Raw genomic sequence first — 13,643 nt, forward strand, 5'->3', positions numbered from 1 at the left:
TAAATAGTGGTGTTACTGCAAAGTATGTTCTTGTTTCTTAAATTAAAGAAATGAAACCTTCATAAGCTTATAGTGACGTCAAATAAGCTTCTGTTTATACGAAAAAAAAGTTCTTTCGCATATTACATGTTGGGTATGAACTTTTATGAAAATTATAGGTACACATTTTTTATACCTGGTCTAGATACGCTATTTTTGATTTTTCGTGAATTGTCCAAATTTTATATTTATTTTAAGTGATTGGCTTAGAGCAGAGATGGCAAAATTTGCAAATGAAATTTTATTATCTGCTTCTATGATGATGGCTGTTAAACATCTCTTTAAAAAAGTTCCATATTTTAGAAAACTGGATTTTCAAAACAAACAATGTACACAAACTAAATCTACTAACTTAAGCTTAATGAAAAAAACATGAAATTATCATGTTGATTGATTTTGAAATCATCTTTTGAGATTTTACCAAATAATGATAAACTAGTTCTCATACTAAAACCTTATATAATATGACATATATTTTTCGAACCTCAACTTTGCAAAAAGGCTTGGATAATAATCAACAAAAATATGCTCAAAATAGCCATCAGGAATTAAAAGGGTTGAAAGAAATATATTCAACAAAATCCTACTCTGCTTGCAATATCAATATTCTTAACATTAGTTTCTGCAATTTACGATTGTAAGAAACAAGTTAATAAATGCTATGATATACTTTAACCACCTAAGGACACTTCTAGTGTAAAATATAAATAAGCCAAAAAATTAGGACAACGTTCCACATTTTAGTACTTTTTTTGACCTTATATCTTGAGTTTTGTAACTGAACATTAAACAAAACATGTGGCATCAACTTAAAACATGTAGAAAACACATTAGTACCAAGCTATATACAATTATGTGATTATATTATATCCGTCTGGTCTGGAAAATACACGAAAGTGAAGAGGTAATTTTAAATATTTATTTTACAAAATTTATTAACAAATGTCAAATGTGGCTTTTGCAAAAAAATTAGCAGACTTTTTATCTGCAAAATAGGTGATTTTGGTTGAGCTACTAAATGTTTGTACAAGAGGAAAACAAACCTGCTTCTTTGTTCTTTATTTGATTCTTTAGTTAGTGACACTACATTGACAGACATGTTTAAACTAAAACAAAACAGCAACAACAACAAAAATTATTTTATTAACCTGGTCAAGTGGAAATGTTTCTTTTAGAACTGAAAAAAAAGCAACTTACAATTAAACTTAATCTTTCAAGTTTACAAATAAATAAATACAAAAGATAAAATATTCAGTTTAATAGAACATGGCTTTAACAAATCCCATGAACAACAAGACAAGTGCAAAAAAGAATCATGTCACCAGACCAGCACCTAGAGCCATAACCCTGCTTATCAAATCCTATTTTTTCAAAATCAGCTTTAAAAATTTTAATCAAATTAGGGTAGTTTTACTGGTCAGGGGCTTTAGAGAAAAAATGGTACACTTTTTGTCTTTATTAATAATATTGCATTCCAAAATGGTAAACATAAAATCATTGTTGGTCCCTAAAAATCCACACAGAAGTTTTGTGTATTCTTAAAGTAAGGATTTATCTTAAAGCAAGGATTAGAAAGATTCTTCATTTTTCTTTAAGAAATGGGGACTAAATTAAAATAAAATTTACCTTGCTTGTAGCTGTTCCTCAATTTTTGAAATTTCTAGCTTTCCTTCTTGTAATTTAGTCTAAACACATCACAATTAAGGGCGTTAAAAACACATAACCATGGTTGACACAGAGCCAGATTAATCTTGTCACAACATGCATTCTGCAACTAACATAAATGGAATAAATACTAACAGATCATTCGAAATAATAGATTAGCTATTTCCTGCAAAATTATCTTTGTAAAATATGCTATTCTTGATTATATGGTGTCCATGGTGCTAAATAGAATGCTACCTTGTCAACAGTTTTAATAAAAAAAGCCCATCTAATATTTTTTTCAATTTTCATCATATTCCTATAAAATATTTGCATATCTGGACCCCTTTTTGATCAATTCCGATTCTTTGACTAACCTTAAGAAGTTTTAATTTATCTTTCGCAGTCTGTCGTTTCTGTTTCTCCTCCTCTGCTTCATTTTGATACCCTTGCATTTGTTGTTTCTGAAAAACATTAGGAAAAATTAGAATGTACATGAAAGAGAAATTAGACACCCAATAATGCAAAACACATACACAAACATGCGCATTGCGATTAACTTACTAGTTTACGATGCTTATCTTTCAAAATAGTGTAATTAACAAGCTTTAGTTTTTCCTGTAGTTTTACATTTTCTTGGACCACTGAAAACAGAACAATCTGTTTCATTAACAGGAAGAATAAAAGGAGAGTATAAAATCATATTAAGTATGTACAAAGTATTTGAACGCAGAGGTAGAAGTTATAATATGCTGAAGCCTCTGGTAAAGAGTGTAGAACCAAAAAACAAAAAAACTGTCTAACCAGATAAAAATAGCCAATAGTTAATAATGAAAATTAAAAACTCCCAACCATAAAAGAAATATCTCAAATATTCCAAATGAAAAAAAAGCATTAATTAACTATAATACTACCTTGCTTATATTTCAGTTCGGATGATTGTAATTGAGACGCAAATTCTTTATTTGCAGTTGCTTTTTCCTGGTAAGTAACAAAATAAGCAGTACTGAAGAATAATGAACTCTGTTGCAGATGTTCGTTTTTTTGTTGAAACTTTCTAATTCACCTTGACGAATGATTGCTAATACTAGTATGATTCTGGTGATTTAAATATGATGGGTTTAAAAAACTCTAATGCTCATGTAATGTTCACAATTGCTATTTTTTGTTACAAACAAACCACAGTTAATAAATCATTTATTTTTTCCTGACACATATTTAATATATCGAATGTGTACGTCTTACAATACTGTTTCTTAGAATCGTTTATCCCTTGATATTTTTTTAATGGAGGATTATGATCCGAAGACGTAATGTATAATAGTAGTGTCCATTAAAAAAGCTCTATTACAGTTTTCATATTAAGCGTACATTTTGAAACACCAACATACTCAAAATCTTTTTAGAGTCTGGAAGGTATAAGTTTTATTATTTACTTGTGCATGTAGAGCAATTTTTAAATGTTTCAAATTCCTGCGACGTCTACATTAGCAGCATGATTGTAAATAACCTCTACCTGCTCTAACTTCTCTTTTTCTTCTGATACTTTATCAAGTTTATTTTGCAACTGTTTAGTATATCCTTGGGATTCCTGAAAAAAAAACTGCTTTAATTATTCTTGAAGCTACTCGAAAACAATGTTCTGTATTCATAACTGTAATATGATCACTTAAATAAGAAACAAATATGCGCGGAAAGATACAATGCCACAAAACATCACATGCACAAAAATAATTCAAATTATTAGATCCCTACCTCCAACGACGCAGCCAAATCAGCAAGTTTTTGCTGCAATAACAAAAGATTTTGCTCAAGCTTAGGTGCATTAGGCATCATGGATAAGTCTGGATGTGTTTCTGCAAGGCCTGACGAGGCAGTTTCAACCAATAAGCCATTCGTACTTTTTGCCAAATGACCTGTCTAAACAGATTACACAAGAAATTTGGAGTTGCAGAGAAAATCAATACATACTAATCCATTTGTTTAGGATTATTAATGTTATTGCCCTTATTGACAAAAGCATTAATTCACAAAATAATTTTTACTTTCACATTTTTACAGGGTGTAATCCAGCGTTTTGAGTAGTACAAATTCTTTAAATTTATTTCAAATTTTTCAATTCATTAGAAAGTTAACCATATTTACTCCAATAGAACTTAACTCATTTCATACAAGTTGTGAAGTACTAATATTTCCTGATGAAATTCCTATCGAGATTTAATCCCCACTATTTTAATTTCCTGGATTACACCCTGAATTTAACAAAAAGATTTTTTGACAAAACTAAAGCATTATCGTACCTCATTATGATCGCCTACAAGCTTTTCATCAATGTTATCTTTACTGTGCACTTTTTTTAGCGGAAATTGAGATTCAGCAGGTTCAGGTGAGGAAGGCATACACATTGAGCACTTAAAATTCTAAAAATTAACACAGAATAAAAAATATATATTTTTAAGTCAAATTCAAGTTATACTCTTTTATATATGTATAAACTATATGTAAACATGTGGTGCGAAATACACACTTCTGAAGAAATCTAATAAATATTTTAAACATGAACATTTAAAAGTAAGTTTAAACAATGAAAGTGAAGGTTAAACGAGTCCTAAAAAGATTTATTAGTTCAAATCCTATTGTCTCTTAAACATTCTTAGTTTAAAATATAAAGAGATTCCAACCAACAAACAGAAAATATACTTGTGATTCTACTAGTTTTCACAAATCAATTTCTTTATTTTACAGCCTGTAAGACACAAAAACTTTTTTTAGGAGGCAGTTAAGGACATGTACCTTATATTCTCTTATAAATAACTGTACATGCGTTAGGAATAAAATTAGCATAGACTTCTTAATTAAACTGAGCCATATTTAGCCATATTTATTTTGAAAGTTGTTTTTGATTTTTAAGAAGTTAATAAATTTTGATGAATAGTTAAATATATTAAATTCATTACTTCGCTTTTGGACACAGCGCTTAAAGTAAATATTTGCCCACTGTCGCTCATATTGACCGTCAGAGATCCAAAATAGCTGGTTAAATTGAAATTTTTGGCGGTCAAAAAACATTAAATTTCTTGCATAACGGTTTCGATCACGAAATTTGATTCGATTCCGATGTAAGAAAATTAAGAAAACCCCGGAGATGAGGTTCATACTTTTCTCTCTATCGAAAAAAAATAAACAAACAGCTAACAGCCTTTTATTTGTAGTCAAAATGGCAGCAAATGAAAAATGAAGCGATTATTATCTATTCTTAATAGTATATATATATTTTTTTTACGAAGCAAGAAATCAATCCCCCGTTAATCTGATCGCTCATAACATGATCCTGATGGTCAATTAACAAAATTTGGCAGTCAGTGACCGTTGACCAGCCGTTATTTTAAGCGCTAGGACAAATTCACCAACTTTGCTAAATTGTTTCCCTGCTAAAAAGACAACATGGAGAACATACCTTATTAACATTTATTTGCTTGCATTCTGGATTTAGTGAGATGTTTTTAGTAAAAACACAACACACTGTAGGAAATTGTTCCTCTTCCTTAACTGGAACAAGACTACATTCATCTTTGTTTGTTGTCCCATTCATGATTCTATTTCTTCTAAAATTGCAAAAAAAACATAATATAGAGTGCCAAAGCATGGGTGATTCTTACCAATTGTTGGATGTCTTTCAACTGCTTGCAGATGAACCTCAATGTGATTCTAAGTTTCTCTTATAACTTATAATTTTTGCAGCATTTAAACAATAGGCCATGTATATATTAAGTGTAAGGGTCCGGTTTTTCTAAATTTCATATGCTTATATGTAGCATGTATATTTTTATAAAATTTGTTATTATGAGAGGTTTGTTATCATTTCTTTGTTTATCTTGTAATTTCTTGTAAATAAGTCTAATTCAAAATTGCTTTTTCATAATAAGCTGTGGAAGCAGAAAATCATAATAATGCATGAAAACGAGGTTTGTTTAGATAAGTGGCTTACTTGTTTTTTTTTTACTTTTGTTGTGCACAAATGTTTCTTCTATAATTTTTAACAGGCAAAATCATAGCGGATAAAAGTATATAGAGGCTACTATTGGTAGTAGTGTGATAAAAATTATGAATATTTATTTATAATATTTTGATATTAAGTGTGTATTTATCGCAACTTTATCGCTATAGCTAGCTGCAAACATTTTTTACTTATTCCTCCAAAACGTTTTTCCAAAAAGGTTTTAAATTTTTAAAATCTGATATGTATACCTGGTTTACTTACACTTAGTAGCTAATATAATTTAGGTTATATACAATTTTATTCTGACAAAGTTAGTTAATTTTTTATTTAGCTAGATATCATAGCTATAGCTATGCTATGCCCACAAGAATGATGTGCTTCACCATTATATGAATTGTTATTATTGTCACACTATTCCATAAACAACTTGCCATAAACAACTAGCTTGAGCTTTTTACGTGAACGCATAACTTGTAATATATCTTGTGCAAACCACAGTCCTAAGGCTATCAATTATTTAATTAAAATACATAATTTTTTTATAAAAATCTATCACCCTAGAATGCCTAAATTTGAAAACTAGGAAAGTACGAAGTATATATATAATACAAAAAATTTTGTGTTAGTTATATATACTGTATCAGATTTTTATTTTTCATATTTTTTTACAAGTTATTTCGACCTTGTTTTTAGGTACAAATAAATGAACAAAAGATGTGTGCATCAGTTCACTAAAAAGTTAAAAAAGTCTTTTAACTAACCTTGTTTTCATGTATGCATATTCTGGCTGTGTATTTATGGAATAAAAATGGATACTGAAATAGACTTATTCCTATCAAATTGATTCCTATTAAATATAATATTGCAACCTGACCGATGTCATTTACAATCTTCTTCTGCCAGTAAGAATTTTAGTCTCAGTATTATCTCATTTACAGTTTATAATAGAAGTCCTTAAAAATTGAGTTCTCTTATACAAAAGCTTAGACACAGATATCCAGAGGAAATCCTATATTCAAATCTACCAATACGGACAGACCCAGAGCCAAAGCCTGTTTACAAAAATAGCAACACATCTCTCCTCCTCTCATCTATCACTCGTAGAAAACCAGTGTGTTTTTGAATGCGTGTGACTCGTGCGAATTGCGCAAGACTTGATAGGTCTGCTTAGTCACTACGCTACTAAAAATGTTCAGTTTGCTGTTAGTTAAGCTAGCTAGCTATTCCAATCATCTGAGGAAGATGCAAATGCAATTTCCTACAAATCATGCCACAGCTAAATCCGCCATTTTTAATTGCGCAGTGTGATCCAAATTGTGATTCTTTTACATGGTTGCATAACGCCTGTTTCAACTCAGGCATGGTTGGGGCGGGGGAAGAGAAGATGCATGTGGGGTGACTTGCGAAACGATAAAAAATATATAAAGGGTTGCGGAGCAGGAATAGGTACCCTATGTTCGCAAGCAAAAAATTTATAGCAATTTACAAGTCTCCAGGCAACCTTTTCACCCAGGGGTCTTTCTTTTTACAATATGGGGGAGAAGGTGCAGAGCACTTCTGTTACTTATTAAAAATCGTGAATCTATTATAAACGCAACCTCGAACCCAGGGCCTGTAGCGTTTTTTGATATGAGGATGAAACGCGTACGAGGCCCTGGTACAACAGACTTACTCAACCAATGAGAATGCGTATACGGCTTTTTTAAATTATGCTAAAAAGATAATAAATGCAGAAGTATTTTTTGCAAGCACAGCATTTTATAGTAACAACAAATATGGCGATGAGCATTACGCAGATTTTTTGGTAACTTGTTTATGAAGAAAATATTTATTAATTCACGTTATTTTTGACTTTCCTTGCATCGTTACAAATTTATCGGTGCTGTTCAAAATTTTTAAACATTATTTTTGTTGTTTCACTGATGGGAAAAAGGCAGCTGACAAGTCAAATGGAATGGTGCGATGAACATCTGTCCTGCTAACGAAAGTAGCAGGTACTTCTCACCTTTTGTTGGGACACAATACTTATATTTTTAAAAAAACTGCAATTTAATTTTTGTTTTCACATGCTAAAAAGTAAACAGAAACTTGGTATAGATGCAACTTTTTTAGTATGTATGCTGGCTAACTAGCTAGATACTGTTAGCTAGCTTGAAGATGCACAACAATGACAAGTAATCTTTTTTATGTCACAATTCAAGGGATATTATTTGACAATTTTTTGGGATAAGAATACTAGCTAGAGCATTAAAAAATATTTTAGGAAATAAAGTATAGCTAGCTGTATAAATAAAAGGAAATATATATATACAAAAAATAACAACTAATATAAATCTTTGTTTTTAGGCAAAGGGAAAGAAAATATCACACCACATAAAGTTTATTGTGGATGTGATAAAGTGTGTAGACTGTGTGCTGAGACTGACTTAAAACGATTTAGTCAAATTTTTGGAAATATTGGAACATCAAAACAACTTCAAGAGAAAATACAAGGCACTGTGGGTATCACAATTGTGCAAACTGATAACATAAATGATATAATCTGTCGTAAATGTGAAAGAAAAATTGAAAACTTTGTACAATTTAAGATTTTGTGTCGGAATGCACAGATAAGCTTTCGGAAAAATTGCAGTGTGAAAAGGGTAATATCGTCACCAGAACAAAAATGTACCACAAAGAAACTCAGAAACTCAAATATAAAAAGAAGCCCTCAGTTATACCTTGACACTAATCATTTCCATCAATGGCTTACAAAGCATAAAAAGCAAGTTTCTGGAATGTAAAAAATGTATATATATCTCACACACAGGTTAGTTTACACACAAAAAATAATTCCATAATAAGCTAAGAGTAGAATATATAAGAAAACTAAAATTGATTAATGTATGTAGTAACATTACCTCACATTGTGTATTATGGAATTACTTCAGTGTGGTATACTTCTCAATAACTTTAAAAACTCTGCTACTAACAAATTCATCCCACAACTGATATTCTAACAAGCTTTCCACATCGTTGACATACTCAATGTTAATAATAATTTCTGAAAATTTTTCAGCCAAGTTTCCTGTATCCACAATGTTATAAAACTCCATGGCTGCATCATGTGTGGCTTGGTCGTAATCTGCCAGTATATTATCAAGTTCATCTGATAGTTTCTTTAAACTCTCATCTGATACTTCTCTATATTTAATACGTTTCTCTTTTTTAGGTTCTTTCAAGAGTGAAGAATCACAATTGCTACAGCATTGATCCTGGGGTTGATAATGATATCCAAAGTGAATCATCAATACTTTACGAAGGCATTGTGTCGTAGTACAAAAATTCACCATATGTTCATCAACTTTATTTTGTTTTAAACGCCTACTGCTGATATCATGCCCGGTATAGTACAATCTTGCCAATGCTTCTTGCCCTCTTCGACCAGCCCGTCCAAATTGCTGTATATAGTCTTCGATGGTACTTGGTGGACTTATATGGAAAATTTGTTCGATATAGGGTGCATGAACACCCATACCAAGCGCAGAAGTTGCTATTATAACGCGAATGTTTGAAACTTCTTTTGCAACTTCAAGGAGAATTTCGTTTTTCATTGACTTTGTTTGTGGTGCGTGAAATTGCACAATTAAACAATTGCTAGGGTTTGTTATGTTTTCAACATACATGTGTTCCTTTAATACATTTTTTATTAACTTGTATATATACCCACAAAACCTCAATCCACAATATATAATAGTTTGAGGAAAACTTTTCTTTAGTGATTTTAGCTCCTTTGCAAGTGGCAAGATGATATTTTCAATACCTTCTTCACCAACTTTTCTCTTTTCTTTGCACATGTATACATTTTTTCTGTTTGGATTAACAGATATTATTGTTGGGGTTTTCATTCCAAGTATATGTTTTATTTTAGCCAGTGTTTTTTCTGTTGCGGTAGCTGTAAGTGCGATAAAAGGTACCTCTCTAAAAAAAGCTCGCATTGCTCCCAAGTTTTCAAATTCTTTGCGAAATTCTTTTCCCCTTAAAGATAAAGAAATATATATATATTTTAGGATTAACATTTTGTTAGTTATATATAATAATTTTGTTAGTTATATATAATTTTATATCTGTTTTATATTATATATATACATTTTTGTTATTCAGTTGTTGTACAGATATTCTTGTCTTTGTTATTTTATTAGCATTTTGCAATTAACATTACATTATTGCATATTTCCTTATTAGAGAAATTATTCTTGTATATATATATATATACATATATATATAATATTTAACTTTTTTAAAGTTGTAGCTATATATATACCTATATAAATAAAGTAGTACTTACCAGGTGTCCAAGCAGTGAGCCTCATCAATGACACAAGCTTTGACATTTTTTTGATAAATTTTCGTTTTCATCAAAGTTCTTCCTCTCTCACTCAATATAGCCTCTGGATGGCAAAATAGGAAGTCACAAAAAAAAAAAAAAAAAAAAAAAAAAAAAAAAAAAAAAAAAAAAAACAATGACCATCCAATACAAATGATGGTAAGACATCTTCTGTTTTATCACTCAGACAGATATCCTCAAACAACGTCTGTACAGCATTCTCCTCAAAATTTAAGTCACGTAGGATGTAGCAAGTCATTCCTACTTTTTTCAGAAAATTCACTTGATCTTCCATAATTGCGTTTAAACAAGTGATTACAATGACAATTGAAGATTATTCGTCTTTGTTTCTCATGACATCTGGTAACAGTTGAAAAATTAAAGATTTCCCATATCCTGTTGGAAACACCCCAATGACATCCTGTCCTCTTACTATGGACTCCAAGCACTTGACTTATTTGGGTTTAAAGTTAAGGTCAGGAAATTTCGACACTCCAGAGATCTTTGAATTTTCTCCAAAATTGCGAAGGGTTCCATCGCATCATCTGTTATTTTTGACGCAGATGTAAAATTTAGAAATTCTATTCTATAATATTTAAAATAAGAATAATAATAAACATTTAAAGTGGCTATCCCAGAAAATCACAAAAACCTATAGTTAGTGGATTGTTTCCACTATACAATACTATATGTATCATACACCACAAAATGACTAGAAAGCCATTAAGGGTTGTATTTACTCTGTAATTTTACAGTGTAGCTATAGGTAGCGCTGGCTAAAGTACCCTCCCGCCACTAGAACACCATCTTCGATCGAAAACGTCACGCATACATTACGTTTCTCTGCATGCTTAATTTTGGGCGAATTTCAGTCTGTTGTACCAGGGCCTCGTACGCGTTTCATCCTCATATCAAAAAACGCTACAGGCCCTGGGTTCGAGGTTGTTATAAACGCATTCGTTTTTCAGCAAGTGCAAACGCAGGGGCGGATCCAGTGTACATCAGCGCCGTCACGCGACTGACAATTTTTACTAAGAATCGTAAAAAATAATAGGGTACTGTGATCCCGCAGTCCCTGCGACCGTTGAACTTTATTTTACGGACCTTCCTCTTGTGTGACCAAACGACCAAAAGTAACCAGGCATGGTGTCGTACAGCGCCCCCCAAGACCCCCATCTGTTTTGGGCGCAAAAAATGTGACTGAAATGTTAAAAATGCTGCATCCGTCCCTAAAACGGCATACACGTTGCAAAAAATTCTTTAATGAAAACATTACAAAAAGAATTTCTAGGTTTTTTCCACATAATTGCTGCGTTCCGTCTTCTATGTTTTTGGTTTAAGAATTAAAGTAATATTTGTAAACTATTTACTCTGGGCGCTCATTTGAACTGAACTTGGCCTGAATTATTTAGCCACAAAGCGCTTATTATAAGGTTTGCAGAGTAAGCATTCTAGTATCCAGAGTTATTTGCGAGAAACATCGAAAAACATATTTTTATGATATTAACAACAACAGCAAAATCAAGAACAGTGTACACATTAACATTTAAAAGTTACAACATAACGGATAATATTCGTTTTCTGTTTAATTTCTTTATGTTTCATTACCAGCAACATTAAACTACCCTGCGTGCGTTGACTTTCGATAGTTATCCGTTATCCGTCCGTTATATCAAAAGAAGAAGAGAATCCCTGGGATTGAGGTTGGTCGGTTTTGTATCTAGCCCTTAAATAGCAAAACATTATTCTAAATACTCTATACATGCTCTTGTTTGAAGTAGTTTCTTCGTGATCTCGTAGTTAAATTATTCTAATTACGCCGCAACCGCAACGCCCGCAATACTTCTAGCTTGGTTGAGTACGTGAAATAACCTGCGTAAGGGACCTACGTAAATTGAAGCGGTCATCATTTAAAGGGGATGGGACAGTTTTATCTGTTTCAACGAATTCCTTAAGAAACTCTAACAACGCAACCTCTCCAAAGCGATCACCTCTATTACACCAACGTTTTTTTTATTTTTATTTTACACTAATGAAAAAAACATGTTTTACATTCCTTAACGTTTAACACCATTTGACACCTTGTTAATTCGACCGAATGTATTACAAAGCGCACCTTGCCCACAGAAGAGTCATTTAATGCCACATGCCCTTATGGCAATTTTCATGTATCATCGGGGTGATTTTTAGGACCATCTGACTGCAACAATTTATTTCCATTTCTTAGCACAAGCTTAGTTAGTAACTCTAGTCTTGTTTCTTAGAAAGCGATGGGTTGGGCGTCTTGCAATATGAAAACATTTTTTGGCATTTTTGCTAAACATTAACTTCCGAATAATTGGCTGCTTATTTATGTAAACATTCTGTTACATATGATAATGAATATATATTGAATTACGTATCTAGTGGGTTTCACTATCTTCTTGGTTGAATGTGGGCTATGGCTTGTTCTTTGAGCCACGTCTATTCAACTCGAACCCAGGGCCTGTAGCGTTTTTTGATTACAGGCCCTGGGATCGAGGTTGACGTCTATTTCCATTCTCGATCCCAGAGCTCTTTGAGATAAACCTGAGGTTTCTATCTCAAAAAGCCGGAAAAAAAAGGACGAGAATGGTCTATTTCAATTTGGTGAAGTTAATCATCATGCTCTTGTCATCTCAATTTCAGAAAACAAACGTTTATATTCGTATAACTTCGTTATGACATAAAACAATGACCTTGCCGAAATTTTCAGCTTTACTGTGTTTTATGGTATATGGCATAATTTTTACTTTCTTTATTGTTTTACATGACGATATTCTGTTCGCAGGGGATATTCCCGCATGATGTTATTTGTTTACTTTTCAGCGTTGGGTCTGGCATCTGTGTGGCAGAAAAAACATGCTTAAGCTTGCCGAGGAGTAGTCTTTGTCTGTGGATTTCTGCCAAAATTGGAAACCGTAAATGAATTTCCATCATAAAATTCAAAATAAATCTTTAAAACAATGTTCATTGTGTACTTTGTCAACCCTTTTTGAAATCCAAATTCACAAAATATTTAATTCCCGTAAAACTTCAAGCCAAATAAAATACACAAAAATTCCATTTCGTGTTGCTAATTAAGAGCCAAATTAATTACTTTCAGGTAAATTTTTCCATTCGTGTTTATTAGAGCCCGCGTCAAATTATAAAAATTACAGTAGCTTTCGCACGTCTTTTCTCCTGACACAAAGAACCTGCACCCAAAATAGCTTACTGCTGGATATGTAAACAAAGGAACGAAAAGGGGTTGATGGGGATACAGAACTCTTTTGCCTCTCGCACAACATGCATTTGTTTTTATTGAGCAAAAACGGCAAACATATTAAAAGAAATATTATTTGATACGAAACTGTGATCACAAGACTACGTAATTTGTGACTATGCAAATTATGACAGAGTGCCCAAATTTTCCATAGTTATATTTTGCTAGGTTTTCCGATTACATTTCGCTTAAAAAAACATAGCGTTGCGACACCGCTTCTGATACATCTGGTTTAATGGGGAGAAAGACAAGTTTGACACGGGAAAACGAATAAAAAAGCTAGGAAAATATTGACCAATTTTGACGTTAAA

At 31.9% G+C, this 13,643-nt stretch overlaps 2 protein-coding genes across 8 annotated transcripts in view; both read right to left on the bottom strand.

Moving 5' to 3' along the window:
• LOC130636267 (zinc finger protein 626-like) overlaps positions 1–13,643 on the bottom strand; it is a 57,999-nt gene that overhangs the window by 20,735 nt on the left and 23,621 nt on the right. For 2 of the 7 annotated variants that reach the window (XR_008982250.1, XM_057445931.1), the window contains exons 1-9: positions 5,141–5,400; positions 3,984–4,103; positions 3,439–3,603; positions 3,200–3,274; positions 2,598–2,664; positions 2,248–2,327; positions 2,061–2,147; positions 1,666–1,724; positions 1,083–1,145 (exon numbers count right to left, since the gene is read on the bottom strand). Coding sequence is in view for 6 of the 7 variants with exons in the window: in XM_057445931.1 (XP_057301914.1) it covers positions 1,083–1,145; positions 1,666–1,724; positions 2,061–2,147; positions 2,248–2,327; positions 2,598–2,664; positions 3,200–3,274; positions 3,439–3,603; positions 3,984–4,103; positions 5,141–5,329 (905 nt within the window). In the remaining variant the exon portion in view is untranslated. Of the gene's footprint in view, positions 1–1,082; positions 1,146–1,665; positions 1,725–2,060; positions 2,148–2,247; positions 2,328–2,597; positions 2,665–3,199; positions 3,275–3,438; positions 3,604–3,983; positions 4,104–5,140; positions 5,411–13,643 lie in introns of those variants that run through there. The other 5 variants (XM_057445930.1, XM_057445929.1, XM_057445928.1 and 2 more) reach the window with 5 other exon arrangements.
• LOC130636273 (ATP-dependent DNA helicase RecQ-like) lies at positions 8,489–10,945 on the bottom strand. The gene is made up of 2 exons (XM_057445942.1): positions 10,011–10,945; positions 8,489–9,700 (listed from the first exon to the last, which is right to left on the bottom strand). The coding sequence occupies exons 1-2, from the start codon at positions 10,079–10,081 to the stop codon at positions 8,605–8,607; spliced, it is 1,167 nt and encodes a 388-aa protein (XP_057301925.1). The 5' UTR covers positions 10,082–10,945; the 3' UTR covers positions 8,489–8,604.

This window comes from Hydractinia symbiolongicarpus, chromosome 3 (assembly GCF_029227915.1).
Source record: "Hydractinia symbiolongicarpus strain clone_291-10 chromosome 3, HSymV2.1, whole genome shotgun sequence".
Taxonomy (NCBI): Eukaryota; Metazoa; Cnidaria; class Hydrozoa; order Anthoathecata; family Hydractiniidae; genus Hydractinia; species Hydractinia symbiolongicarpus.

Coding starts and splice junctions, on each gene's coding strand:
- LOC130636273 (XM_057445942.1), bottom strand. CDS start 10,081: ATGAAAACGAAAATTTATCAAAAAAATGTCAAAGCTTGTGTCATTGAT. Junction 9,701..10,010: donor GCTCACTGCTTGGACACCTG/GTAAGTACTACT, acceptor TTTATCTTTAAG/GGGAAAAGAATTTCGCAAAG.